The sequence below is a fragment of the Pteropus alecto genome, unplaced genomic scaffold, assembly GCF_000325575.1.
Source record: "Pteropus alecto unplaced genomic scaffold, ASM32557v1 scaffold78, whole genome shotgun sequence".
NCBI classification, from domain to species: Eukaryota; Metazoa; Chordata; class Mammalia; order Chiroptera; family Pteropodidae; genus Pteropus; species Pteropus alecto.
The window spans coordinates 6,932,146-6,946,723 of NW_006443124.1; the positions used below are offsets into that span (position 1 = coordinate 6,932,146).

General features: G+C 32.6%; 1 protein-coding gene across 5 annotated transcripts in view; it reads left to right on the forward strand.

The window, feature by feature from the left end:
* The window catches only part of FAM13B (family with sequence similarity 13 member B), a 71,434-nt gene that overhangs the window by 9,040 nt on the left and 47,816 nt on the right, over window positions 1–14,578 (forward strand). For 3 of the 5 annotated variants that reach the window (XM_015598086.2, XM_015598087.2, XM_006923083.3), the window contains exons 2-7: window positions 1,319–1,485; window positions 2,705–2,896; window positions 3,330–3,542; window positions 8,978–9,155; window positions 9,450–9,591; window positions 12,719–12,814. In XM_015598086.2, the coding sequence (XP_015453572.1) occupies window positions 2,740–2,896; window positions 3,330–3,542; window positions 8,978–9,155; window positions 9,450–9,591; window positions 12,719–12,814 (786 nt within the window). In that variant the 5' untranslated portion in view covers window positions 1,319–1,485; window positions 2,705–2,739. Of the gene's footprint in view, window positions 1–1,318; window positions 1,486–2,704; window positions 2,897–3,329; window positions 3,543–8,977; window positions 9,156–9,449; window positions 9,592–12,718; window positions 12,815–14,578 lie in introns of those variants that run through there. The other 2 variants (XM_015598088.2, XM_025040556.1) reach the window with 2 other exon arrangements.

Here is a 14,578-nt window from a genome sequence, read left to right on the forward strand (position 1 = left end):
AAACAATACAGTATAATAACTGTATACATAGCATTTGCATTGTATTAGGTATAAATTTTCTAGAGATGATTTAAAGTATATGGGAGGAGGGAGGATGCACATAGGTTATATGCAAATATTGTGCCCTTTTATGTAAGCTGCTTGAGCATCCTTGGATTTGGTATCTGAGCTAGGTGGGTTGTGTCCTTTGGTTATAACTAAGTAGGGATGACTGACTTCGAAGTTGTTTTTCAGATGAATAGAGACTACATGTTTTAGCAAGCATATGAGGATGTTTTGGAAGTAATCATCTACTGAAAATTGGTTGTAGGAATGTGGTTTTCCTTCCCCTCAGTTTTTAATGTTCCTCCTAGAAGTACATGTTACTAATAAGACTTTAAAAAACAACACTGAATGATAATACTCTCTTGCTTACCTGAACTGTGAACCCTCATAAGCAGAATGCTGCAGTGTACTTCACTGAGCTTATTAAAAGTTTTTAAAAATAGGTTACGAGAATTCACAGAGGATGATGAGACAGCTAGAATTTACAGAAGATTAAACACATTGCCAAACAGGTTTCCCCTTCCTCCCCTCTCTCTCCAGCCTGCTTGCTAGTCTTTTAACATTGTGCAAAAAAGAGAATGGAAACTGATTCTCTGTGTATTACATGCATGCGTTATCTCATTTAAACTTAACAGGCGTATAGGTATTATTTTCTATTAGGAAACCTAGGCTTAGAGACATGGAAGTTGTTCAGGGTCACATCTACAGAATAGTAAAGTTGATACTTGAATGCATGCCCTTCTGGGTCTGTTAACTGATCTTTTCCAACATGTACTATTTGCCTCTTCGAATTGGAAAGCTCAGACAACTAGTTCTTGCTAATAAAATGTTTGTTGTATACAAAGAAAAGAATAAAATGCAGTTAAGTGCAGTTCCAAGCTTAAAATTGTATCTTCTATTCTTTCATCTGAAAGTGTTTCCATGTTTAGTTCTGAGTATAGAAGGATGGAATGAAACTGGGTGAGGTATGTATGTATGCAAATGAGGGCTCCATTGAGGAAAATGGATTATTTGAATGGTGTAATCCCTGACGATGTGTACTGTCAAAGATTCTCCTGTGCCATTCCTTTATATTATTAGCAGAACTATTTTACCTTGGTTAGCTATCATAATTTGAAATTTTGTGCAAGATTTTGCCTCTAAGTCACAGATTTTTTTAGGGAGAAGAATGCTTTTCAGTATAGGCACCTTCCTAAATGAACCTCACTAATTCTAGTGTCTTCTCACAGTTAAAGATGTGGGAAACTAAAAGTTTTTTTTTTTCTTCTTCTAGATTAACTGCTGAAGTACTGATCGAGTTCTGTGTTTCTTCAATGAGGAACTACAGGCTGATCTTCTGCCATAATCTCAAACAGCCATAAATGACAAAAGAATGTTTGCTCAGTGAGGGTAGCTGGTGCAGAGTCCATTTTTTAAACTTAAGTGTTTAAGTACTCAAAGGTAAGTTTTCAAAATGGTAACTATCCCATGCTGTATAAATTCACAGAGATTTTGGAGTTTACTTCCTGTTACTACTATTTTGTCATTAATGAGGTTTTGGTCATTAGCTGGCATCAGATGTGTTGAAGAATGAATCGTGCTTCTCTAAAACTATTTAAAATTTTATGGCGTTTTGCTGTCCCTAAGTTAATTTCTGCTGTTTCTGTAAGTTGGATGGATTTGTTTCCCAGTCATATTGTGACATTCTTGATCCAGTGTGTACATCTATTCTATATATGGACTTTATTTTTTGTAAACTTCAGAATATTGAGCAGGTTAATATTTTTGCTCTTTTCTCTTTCTTGTAGTGCAAAAGGAATTGTTTTTCTGGGGTGATGAAAAAAGCCCAGTTTGTGTCATTTTGTTCATTATCAACTTTTGGGAAAGTTTCTCTTTTTAAAAAATACTCCTTTCCCACATAAAGTAATATATGTTTATTTTAGAAAACAAAATTTTTCTGGGACTACTTGGTTTTTGAGGCTTTAGATATTGGAAACTTTGGTTTTTTTTCCCCCACTGCTGCTTTATAATTCTGACAGAGTTAAGACAGATAACTTATTTCTTCTTAACTAGACTGGGTGTGGAGCTTTTTGTTTTGAATATTTGTAAAACGAAGTTGATAAAGGAACATTCTCATTGAAAGTTGATGTCTAGAACTGAAAAATTTCCTTTATTTATGAAAACATTATGTCTGTTCTGTCCTATAGAAATAAGAACTGGTTATAAAAAGTGATTATTAAGCTATCATTATGTAAAAAGTGATTCTTTCCTGTTTGGGTGCTAATGAATGGAGGGACTAGATGAGCTTCATATAGCAGAGTCCAGAAATGATTAGATTTGGCTTTTTACCTGTGTCATTAATAGCTTTGTCAGTAAAGGTCTTCTGGGAGCCAGATTTGTCCCTAAATTTGTCTTGGGGCATTAATTTTCTTTTAAGTTTAATGATCAATTTTGTCCTTGTTTGATAAGTATGCCAATGTTAAAGGGAGTATTTAAAACTAACCGTACATAGTAGAGAAAATGCTTAGATGAGTGTATTGAGCTTTATTTGTAGAACACATTATGGGCCTATATTTAATAGAACACACCGAGGTAAAGCCTTTTTCTTTAATGTATATTAGTCATATTGCCACCTGTTAATCATTATAGTCTTTTTTTGTTGTTGTTTTTCATTTGGCAGAAAAGACAGCTTTGATTTCTGGCTGCAAAAAAGATATGAGGAAGAGCTCCTCCCCTTCCTTGAGTAACTGCAACTCCGTTCTTGCTAACAAAATATTTGGAATTCCACTTGATGAGCTGCAGCAGGGAGGACATCCAGACAATGAGGTTCCGTTCATAGTCCGCCACGTTGTGGACTATATCGAGGAACATGGTATACATTTCCTTACTTTGAGGGCTGGCCTTTGTTTTAATAAACACAACTTACCCTTTTTTGACTGTGGATTTTTTTTTTTATATATATATACATATAGAAAGTCAAAAATATAGTGAGAAAAAACAATAGAAATTCTTTTTACGTTTTAGTTTTTTATACTTGGAAATGCCCAGCCTAGAGCATTTTTTAGTGGGGGAGAGGGGGTAATAGGAATATTTGTAATGGATCATAAGGGATGGGATAAAATAGAATCTCTCTCAGGACAGAGTTAGTATGTTTCTAGATGTCTAATTTAAAGGTGTTTAGCCTAATCAGGGGAGCCAAGAATGGCTTTCCAAAAGTATGAATATTTTAAATTGATTAGAGAATAAACATATGGCCAAGTAGTTGAGATTGAAGCTTACTTAATTTTTGTCTTAAACTAATATAGGAGGTCTGGAGCAACAAGGACTTTTTCAAGTCAATGGAAATGCTGAGACAGTGGAGTGGCTTCGGCAGAGATACGATAGTGGAGAAGAGGTGGATTTGGTTAAGGAAGCAGATGTTCCCTCTGCTATTAGCCTCCTTAGGTTTTTTCTTCAAGAACTTCCTGAACCTGTTATCCCTGGCAGTTTGCATATTCACTTGATGCAGCTTTCTCAAGGTAACAAAATTTAATTCTTAACAATTTCATGTAACATTAATTCCAAAGTCTTTATCTTTTAGAAATCTCGACATGTAAATGGTAATTATAGTAGTTTTAAGATTAATTTCTTATGTTCTTGTTTGGAGACATAGGCTCTTTGCGGTTGTATGACTAAGCAACTTCTTAGATTCTTGTAGTACTATTTGCTTTTTATAATTGGTTTTAGTCAGCCTATGATACAGAGTGAGAAGGAGGAAGGACAGGAGACAAGAATAAGGAGTAGGGGGATAGGGAAGAAGAAAAAATATATAAGGTGGTATGTGTGGCAGAAAGTGGGATAATAGCCAGTGGTGTTGCTTAGTGGTGATGTTATTATAGGATATTTATCCCTGATTTGATAGAACTTCCTAGATAAAAACCAGAAGACAATTTTGATTCTAGATTTAAAACATACCTAAAACTTGTTCTTAGACATTTGCCTGAGGAAAATAAAATATCAAATTGGACATCAACCTCTAAACTAAATAAAGAAAAAAAATTTATTTGTCTTGTTGGTTTAGTTTTTTTTTTTGGTGATTAAATGTAAGGCTTAGATGGAGTGGAATAAGGGGCAAGAAAAGTAAAGGTGATAGAGGTAGGCAAAAAGGTAAAAGAAACAAGATGTGAGGAAATGCTTCTGTTACTAGAGCCAAGTGGTATTCATGTATAGGTAATGGAGTGACACATTTTATTATACAGGAAACTTTATAAAGTCAGCATGTAATACTATATATTTCTTGAATTAAAAATTTTTTTTCTGGCTTTTTTATTATAACATCTCTTTAACTTTTTGAATTGGGGCTTGTAGAGAAAGTCTATGGCATTAAGAAATTATAACTACTTCCTTAATGCCTGTTACTGTCATAGTGGGACATTTTATGTTATCTTTGTGTGTACCCTTAAGCAGTATGCAGTCAGAAAAGGTGGATTTCCTATTGGGAATATCTATCCATTGTACTACTTAAATTTTAAACACCTTTGAGCTTAAATTGGTGGATGCCTCTGATGTGCAAAGGTCAATACAGTGATATTTTATGACCCTTTTACATATTTTTTTTTTTCTGTACAGATCGATGATAGGGCTTATTTTGAACTTGTTAAAAATGGTTAGCTGATACAATTTCGTTCTTTTACTGTGCCACTTGGCTCGAAAGATAGGTTTCAAAATGAAGTGTCATCAGTAATGTCACCTTTTTTTCAAAGTGTAGCTTTATTTTTTCTCCCAACAAATATTACATTTTTTGTTTTGAATGTCTGAATTTATTTCTTCCTTGTAGAGGCTTTTTCAAATGTTTATATTAAGTCACCTAATAAGCATTTTGTATCCATTAAATATGTAATGAAACTGATGAATTAGAGTTTTTTGAGCTCTTTTGACTCTAGAGACATTCTATTTGTTCTATAGTGATAGAGTTCTATGTTCCCTGTGTTAGTTGAATTGTACACAAGTCTTTAAAGTTCCAAGAATCACATAATATTTCAGTCTTGAATTAAAATTTATAAAAGAAAAATTGGAATAAGATTTAATGGTAATAAAGTCATTGACTCATTGAGACTATCAGAAGCTGTTTTGTCACTAGGATTGTCATTTTGATTGGTATTCATTTAAAAGTACGACAGCATCATGCACTATGTTATCATTCATGGAATTACAGTATGCGTCTGACTAATTATTCTTATTTTAACATTCACTTTTGAAGGAATTTAAAGTGCACAAAAATGCTTGTGGCCTATAAGTCCTTCATGTTATAATATGAGAATTCCACCATTCCCATCCATTTCCCACTTTATAACCATTAACATTTGTTTGTATGCATACACACACCCACATACACCAATATTTTAATAGGTATGCAGATAGTTGTGGCAGTACTTGAGGTGATGTTTGCATTTCTGTTGTAATATAATCTATTTTATTGTGTTTATCCTTTTACCATTCTTTTGGAAAAGTGTCTAGGTCTCTGGATTAAGATTCCTCTCTCTATTTATTGTAGATAAATATGGTAATAGTTCAGTTAACATTCGCAAATACATAGAATATTATTGCTTTTAAGATCATGGAGGGAGCATTGTTGAAGTTGCATTTGAGTTAAGTGTTTTTAAAAAGTAGTTTTCACTTTCTGTGGTAGCAGGACACTGCAGCGTGGCATTTCTGATGTGATTAGATACTTTATTTAAACAAGGATTTCACAATTTTGGCACTGTTGATATTTTGGACTGGATAATTCTATATTACAGGGAGCTGTCCTATGAACTGTAGCATGTTTAGCAGGGTCCCTTGCCTCTACCCACTAGATCCCACTGGCACCCCTTTCTCCCAGGTTTTGACAACCATTCCATTGATTGTCAAATGTTGTCAACCACTGGTCTAGACCATGATGGTTTGTCCAACTACTTATACATTATGTTTTGGTAGAAAATACAGTTTCCAGTTTTGTGAATGATGCTTGAAAGAATTGCTAATCAGGGGAAACCTCTCTGATATATACACATATTTTTCCAGGATATAATTTAACTGGGAAGTAGGCTCAAAAGGAAAGAAATTTAAGCAGATGTGTAATATATATACACACACACATATATACAAAAACATTATGTATATATATTTCTCGCTTCTCTGCCTCATTTGAAGACTTTAGAAGCAGCCTGATAGGTATAAATATTTTTGTGTAGTAGAAATGTGCACAAACAAAAGTAGAGCAACTGGACTGTATTTCAAGTAAAAACAGCATTGCTCACAATCTTACCATTCCATCAGCTCAGTCACCTAATATTTATTGAACACCTGCTATATGGTAGACACTATTCTAGATTCTGGGAATGCAGCAGTGAACAAAACTGGGCAAAAATGTCTGCCGTCATAGAGCTAAAACTCTAAAGGGCATAAGAGGAGATAGAAGAGAAATAGCTGGTGAACAAAATAAATACATGGGTATGGGTATGTTAGGTGATAAGTGCTACAGAACTAGACAAGATGTTATGTAGACTTCGTTAGTGTTGCTATAGTCATCATATTGATAATGTTAATTACTTACATGTATTTTTTTCAGTTGATATATGTGATTTTCTTAAATAATCCTTTTCTACTAAATGCTTAGGTTAAAATTTTCCACCAGTTTGATATGACATGGTTTAAAAAACAATCCTGGTACTGTTCCATCCAATTACAAAATCAAAGTACCTATTGTGTTTGAATGGATACAGTGGTAGTATTATAAAAAATAGAATTGTTATTGGTTGCATTTTAAATTTTAAGTAAAACTCATGTGACTATAGACTTTCTGATAAACTTCTTAGATGTGTGATTTTTTTTCTGAGTAAATGGTTACATTTAATATGTGGTTATCCATATGTGAAACATTTTACTTCTATGGACACAGAAACCAAATCCCAAAAGGACAGACTAGATGCAGGAAAGACGGGAGAAGTCCTACTTGTTTACGTGAATAAGCCTGCTCAAAATTATCACTACAATTAAAAAAAAACCAAACTAAACATCAAAACCAACAACAAAAGAATACTTTTAAATCAATGGCTAAACAGGTGGTCATTGTCCTCAATGACCAAACCTCACACACCTTGCAAAAGGCTGGCTTGAAAATCTCTGAGCAGTAAGATTACTGCAGCTTTCCTTAAAACATAAATAACAGAAAAGTTTTCACTTATTTGACAAATATTTAAATGAACGCGTTCTGTGTGCATTTTGTCAAAGTAAGATTTTCAGATTTTAAGAGGGTATTTTTTCCCCAATTTTTCAGAGGAATTACATATGTCAACTTAATTTGCAATAACTCAATTCCTTGCCAGTTTAAGAGCAAGCTATTACTGAAAATGAAGATGTGAAATAGGTATCCTCAGTTTAAAATATTCTAACTGGTCATCTTTGTCAGGTCATGGGTTCCAATTTGGGATTTATGAAACAGCCATATCAATAGTGAGTCTACATTATGGATCAGAAGATAGAGTAGAGCCTACCATGGAAAATAAAGACATAAAGTCCCATTAAAAAATATTTCCTATGTTCTGATGTTGCTCATTGTAGTAGTTAGGAATAGAGCAGTGAACAAAATGGACAAAACTCCACCATCCAAAGGTAACCATTTTGTTAACATTTGGATTAAATGTGTTCCAGATGACATTTTTGTAATACATCTGTATATATATACAATTTTACAAGATAGGTCACTCTTCAGGTTATTTTGCTATCTTTTTGCCATATTCAGCACCTAGTCGCAAATTTTTTAATGCCAAAACTCGGCTCTACATAACTTTTAATGCTGCACGGTATTCTATTTAATTCCATCATTTCCAAATTTGTATATGAAAAACAATGCTATGGTGACTGTTCCTTTAAATACATTCTTATTTCATTGATCTTATTAGGATGAGAAATAGAAGAATTGCTCTAACAAAGGTATGCACATTTTAAGTTTTGGTATACATTGCCAGATTACAGGAGGGGAAATTTAAAGAAATGACAAAAGATAAACAAAGCAGATGTGTGATACTTTGCAGAACTGTCTAATGTGACATAACCTACTATCAAGAATTTTTTTTACCAAGAATTAATTTTTAAATTAATTTTAAGAACCCGAAGAAACATAAAATGAAAAAAAAAGTTGGGTTTTACTATTGAAGCAATAAATTACTTCATTTTGAGGGTACCTCTGAGAAATTACCTTTTCTAAGTGGGGCCCTCACCAATTAATGGGGTTGATAAGGGCCTAGTTTCTGTTAATGAAAATTCATTGACATGATAAACAGAGGGCCTAGATTCTGCTAGTTGAAAATTACTTGCATAACAGAAACCAACACCCTCTTAGAGGAGAAAAGCAAATGAAGGAGAATGCCTTTTTTTTTTATTTCTACTGATATTGCTGAAGTTAATTGTTTTCAGGAAATCAAGGGAAGAAGAAAGTCACTCTTAATCCTTTTCCTTCCTTGTGTTCTCATTCATCAAGTGGAAAAATATCACTGATATTATTAGAAGGTTAAATTGCTTCTCTTTGTTGCTTATTAGTAGTTTATGTTGACTGGTATTGGCTAGTGCATTTAAACTGTAATTAGTCGACACCGATTTGGAAATACAGGTACAGTTATGCAATAGACAGTATGATGAGAGTAAAAAAATAAATTAGAGAATTGGACCAATGAGTAATAGATGAGGAAAACATTCTCTAGCAGTTGAGGAGTTGAGTTTCTTCTCTCCAACTCTAATCTTCCATTTAAGTGAAATGAAAAGCCCTAAGGCATTTGGCCTCTAGTAGAGGAAGTGAAGTTTTGAATTGTAGTAAAAAGATGATGTGGGTGGAGTAATATTAACCTGGCAAAATATCTAAGCTTTGCTTTTACTTTGTCAAAAAAAAAAAAAAAAAAAAAAAAACGAAAAAAAAACCTTTCATTATGTTTTATAGATTATAATAACGAAGATGAATTTGGAAGAAAGTTGAGGTTCCTCTTGCAACAGCTTCCACCCGTTAATTACAGTTTGTTAAAGTTTCTGTGTAGATTTTTAGCCAATGTAGCATCACATCATGAAGAAATTTGGTCTGCAAACTCCTTGGCTGCTGTCTTTGGGCCAGATGTCTTCCAGTAAGTTTTTATCATAAATTTATTTTAATTAAAAAAAACCTGAATTTGTGAAATAGAATTGTTACTTCTCACAAAGATCATGGGTTGCTTGATGAACCATTATTTTTTATTGTAGATCTGGTTGATTTTCCTAGCATTTTTTGAAGAGTACAAATTAGGTCGGCTTTATAGATGGGAAAACTGAGGCATAGAATGATGACATAAATTGCTCAGGTTTATAAAGTGACTCATTGGTTATATTCTAGCTTTAACTGTGATTTTAAGAACTATCAATTTAATTTGGACTTTTATTAGCATTTACACAGATGTGGAAGATCTGAAAGAGCAAGAAATAGTGAGCAGGATAATGGCTGGACTTCTGGAAAATTACTATGAGTTTTTTGAGAATGAAGAGGAAGATTTTTCATCTAATGATTTGAGTTCAATTACTGAACAGGTGAGAATATTTTAAATATTATACTTGGAGAGAGAATTAAAAACTGTATGCTCTTAGGGCTTGGCACAAACTTTGGTGGAATTTTTAAGTACTAAGCTGGAAGAAATTCTCGATTATTATGTTATAATCTATATCCATGTAGTATATGAATGTGGTATTTTTTTCTGAGCAATTTCTTGTCCTCAAATTTGGTTATATGGGAAAGGCATTGAAACCGGAGTAAATGGTAGAGATTTTGTGGGGGTTTTTTTTTTTTCTTTTCTTTTAATGTAAACATTGTCTGTTTTGTAAGAATAGTGTTTTGTTTTATTTTTATTTTTATTTAATTTTTATTGTTTGCAAAGAAACTGCTAGCATAGAGGAATGAAGGCAAAGGGTGAGAAATAGAAGGTAGAGGGAAAGATTCAGTACAAAGTTAATGCAAACTCTTAAAGTTTTTCTTGATGAAAGTAGCAAGTCAGTTTAGCAATGTAGTTATTGTCATTAATAGGAAGCATCAGAAGAGTAGCAGTTTAGCCCGAAGATAATTTTTTAACCCTTCTGATTCTTGATTATTAAAATCTATTTCTCAGGCTACATTATATTTTGTTATTACTACTATGTCTTGATGGTTGAGATTGTACAAGTATCCTAGTGACTTTCTCCTTTATGAAATGAGAATATTGACGCTGACTAATTGTAATTTATTGTAAAGGCACATTAATCCAGACTTAGGTTTAGAATTTGTGATTTAGATCTATGTAGAGGTTTTTCTTTTGCATTTCAGTGAAATGATTTGTCAAGCAAACTTCTATTAGGTTAAAACCTATGGAGTTTTTTATATTTTAGGTGCGGGGCGGTGGGGCTATTACCTTTTTTTAATGAATAATAATTCACCTGGTTAAAAAAAGTAAAGTAAAATATACAGTAAAATAGCTTGCTCTTACTCATACTCACTCCCTCCCCCATTAGTTTTTTATGTTTTTTTCCAATTTCTTTATGCAAATATAAGTAAATATTGCTTTATAGTTTTTAAATAGGAAAATAGCATACCACCTGCATTGTTCCGCACCGTTCTGTATTTTTTTTAAAATCAGTTAACAGTATATCATAGTTATCTTTTCTTATTGGAATGTAGAGAACATAGCCTTTTGTTTTTACATCTATATCATTCTCTATTTTATGGATGTAACATAATTTTTTGATTTATAGTACCAGTGCCCATTTGAAAAGGTGATAGTACATCCCAGTTTTTCAGAATAGTCCTGGTTTATATCTGCTTTCTGATGTAATAATTAGTAGCTTCCCTTTCACTCTTAAATATGTCCAGGGTTAGATGGTAAATTATAAATCACACTATCTATTGATGGACATTTAGGTTGCTTCTTTTCATTGCTCTTAGATTATAAAGCAGCATTTCTTGCAAGGTAGTTTATTGTACAGATTTTCATTAGTTTATATAGTTCTTGGCTCTGATTATGTGAATTAGGAGTTTTGTTTTCTGAGTAGTCTAGCTTTTATTTAAAACAGTTTATACTGTTATGTGAACCTTTACGGATAAGTCTTTTTAATACCTGAGGTTTATACTTTCCTTAGTTTTTCATGCTTTCTTCATGTAAGCATTTTTATCTTTTATAACTTTTCTTTTCCCTCCTTTCCTTCTTTCCTTTTTCTCTTCTCTTTTTCAAGTTGTCAGGAACTTTAATGAAACAGTAACATGCCAGATTGCAGCTTATAATGTATAAACTGAGGATGAAATTAGTGTGCATACATATATGTCTTTATGAAGTAAATCAAGTGGGTAGAATTTGTTGTCTGAATCAGTGATCCGTGGAACTTTTGGCATGATTTTTTGAAGGTTTCTCCAACTATTATATACAGTCCTGACTTAAAAATATTGATTAAAATAAAGAACTGACAAATCTCTTCAAAATGATTTTTGCTTAAAAGAAAAAGACAAGAGGACAAGTTGGACAGATATGTCTTAAACCTTTAATGTCTTTTGATGCCCATAAGAAATCCATCTTTGGACAATTCCGTGTGCCACTTTTCTTTAAATTAAATTTTAGTTTGGTAATTTATTTTTTAAATAAAGTTAATGGCTGCTCAAAATGCAGTAATATACTACATATATTTGGTTATTTTCTACATTTCTAAGATGATTTGACTTCTCAGAAACTGATGATGGATGTTTGACCTAATGTTTTTTGTATCTTGACTCCTGTAAAGTCTGCAGGACTTGATTGTTTTATGCCTTGATTGTTTTATATTGTGGTATAATTCTCTGAAATTTCCATTTTTCTGCAGTTTTCCTTATGTATGCTGAATTATATTCATATCTCACATGTATTGCATTTTTTTTTTCATTTTTTTAAGCACTGGAAAAATTGACTTAAAATATGATGTGCTTTACATTTAGTAGAATGGCAGTTAATTAACATCAGAAGATAATGTTGAAGTTTGCAGATTTGTCTGGATAGAAAAGGAGATGTTAGCATATTGAATAGAATATGTTCAATAAATGGGGGTAGTGTACAGTCCTGAGAGACAGTGATGTATATTTAATTATCTTGGTCTGTGTTGCTGATTACTAGAATCTGTTTTCTTATCAATTTTTATTGTATCTCTGAATTATAAGTGAATTGCAAGTAATAGAACAGATTTTTGAAAGTTTGTTTTCTTTAAAGCAGATTTGATAACTTTAGTTTGACTTGTGAGGCTACATTGATTAGGTATTGGGTGAAAGTAAAACCCCTAAACTCAGCACAGTTTGATTGTATTTTTAAGTTGGCCTAACTTAGATGCTGCTAATTTTTTTATCCACATATTTAAAGATGTAGGCAGACCTGGCCTATCCTGGCAGTGCTTTGATTTTTCTCCCGATTTTGATATTTGAAAGAAGCAAGTTTATCTAGCACTGTCTTTTAGAGTTTTATCCCATTAATGCATTTGGCTATTAGAACCTTTTCAAGGTAGTAGATATTTTTATTAGTAGTATGAGAGATGACTATTCAGATGATGAATAGAGAGTGTTTGAACCCAAAGTCAGTGGACAGGTTCTTTGAATGGGATCCTTAAATGAATGTGAATCCAGTAGAGTGGTTTGAAGATATAGGTGATAATTATGTTTCTTTATACGTTTGAGAAGGCAGGTAGCAGCGTTCTCCACAAGCTGGAGTCTGGAGAGCAGGCATTTCACGAGGCCCTAGAGAAGGGAATTACAGCAGTCAAAGAAAGAAGAGATGTAAGTATGGATGAGGGTTTTCCTTGAGTTGAGGCAGCTGCATATATAGGGCAGGTTAAGAATAATGTATGGATAGAATAGAGTGTTGATAAGCAGAAGGTCAGGTTGTCAAGAGGATCAAGAAGAACTTTTGAAAATAAGTGTAGGGTGAGAGCATTTTTATCTAAGTTTTTAATGTTCACTGTTACCCAAACTAATTTAGTCCATTCTTACTGCAGGAAGTTACATTGGGAGGCCTGGGAGTCGGGAGATGGGGAGAAGAAAAACCCATAGGTTATTTTTCATGTATTATCTTTGTTTATGATTATTGGTGAAAACACTAGAGAATGTCAGTTAATTTATATAAAGTTCATTGAATTGAATATAATATATTCAATATAATTGAGTATAAGGCTTTTGTAGTTCCTAAGAGCTGTTGACTATAGATGAACTGATTTTAAAATATATGATGCAGTATGTTAAAATAGCAGTACCTCTGTACCAAAAATTTGCGGACTGAATAAATACTCATCTGTTCTCAGTTTATATAGCCATCTTTAAAATTTAAAAAAATGTTCTGTTGTGCCCAAGCTTTTATTGATCAACCACGGTAATTCCAGTTTTATACTCCTGAAGAGTATTTTCTTGCCAGTTTTTTTTTTTTTTTTTTTGCTTGGGTTACCAGGTAGATAATTAAGTACGTTCTCGACTTTCACTAATTTATTAAATACTTAGATTGGAAAATGGGATAATTTTCCATTTGGTCCAATTTAAAAACTGATCTATCATTTGAGAAATTCACCTTTGTGTATAAATCTTACCTCTTAGTTAATAACCGCTTAGGCGAATAGTTTTTCAGTCTTTTTCATACTATTATATGTAAGTGATAGATGAAGGATATTACTTGTAGAAACTTTTTTCACAAAAAATGATGTTACTTGTAGAAAATAGGACCAATGCTATATAGAAATAAGGTGATTTCAGTTATAATGATAACTATTATTTATTGCTTATTATGTATAGGCACTGCTGAAGAATTTACATATATTATTTAATCCTTTTAACTAGCCCTCTAAGGTCAGTAGTTTAGTATTTCCATTTTATACATAGGCCTGGAGAAGTTAAGTAAGTTGTCAGAGATAGTTAAGGGCACATAGGGATGTGAACATAGATCTTTCTGCCTTCAAAGCTTGGCTTTTAAGTACTTAGTGTATTCTACTTGAATGCATGTAATCTGTATTTGTTAATTAGGAGTGTGGTAGAATATCACAGTGTAATTACCTTTTTTTGGTTGAAGTTTTACTTTCTGAGAGTATTCTAGCAATTATATTTGCCTGTCCATAGGAAAAATAGCACTGTTAACTCTAGTGGTAAATTTATTCTAGGTATTTCCAGTGCATTTGGCTAAAGCGGATGAACGTATACTTTTACTGTTTGATGCTTATAACAACTAAAATTAATTTATAAAAGATGTTAAGACCACTTATGGCTAGTTACTTCGGATATCTTTAAAAATATTTCTCATACGAAACTTTTGTTGTTTTTCTGTCCATAAAATTCCACTATCTTTTTCTTTAGAGTGTTTATTTACTTATGTAGTCAATTTGATAATGAAAAGTGTTTTATAGCCCCTGTCAGAAAGAGAATTATAACTTTCAGTTGAATTCTTCTGTGTTGTAAGGTACAGCATTTTCACTTCTTGAAAAATGCATTCTGAATCATTTAGAAATTAGCCGACATTTTCTAAAGTTATTCCAGCTTAAAGCAAAATTTCTGTGCCTTTTT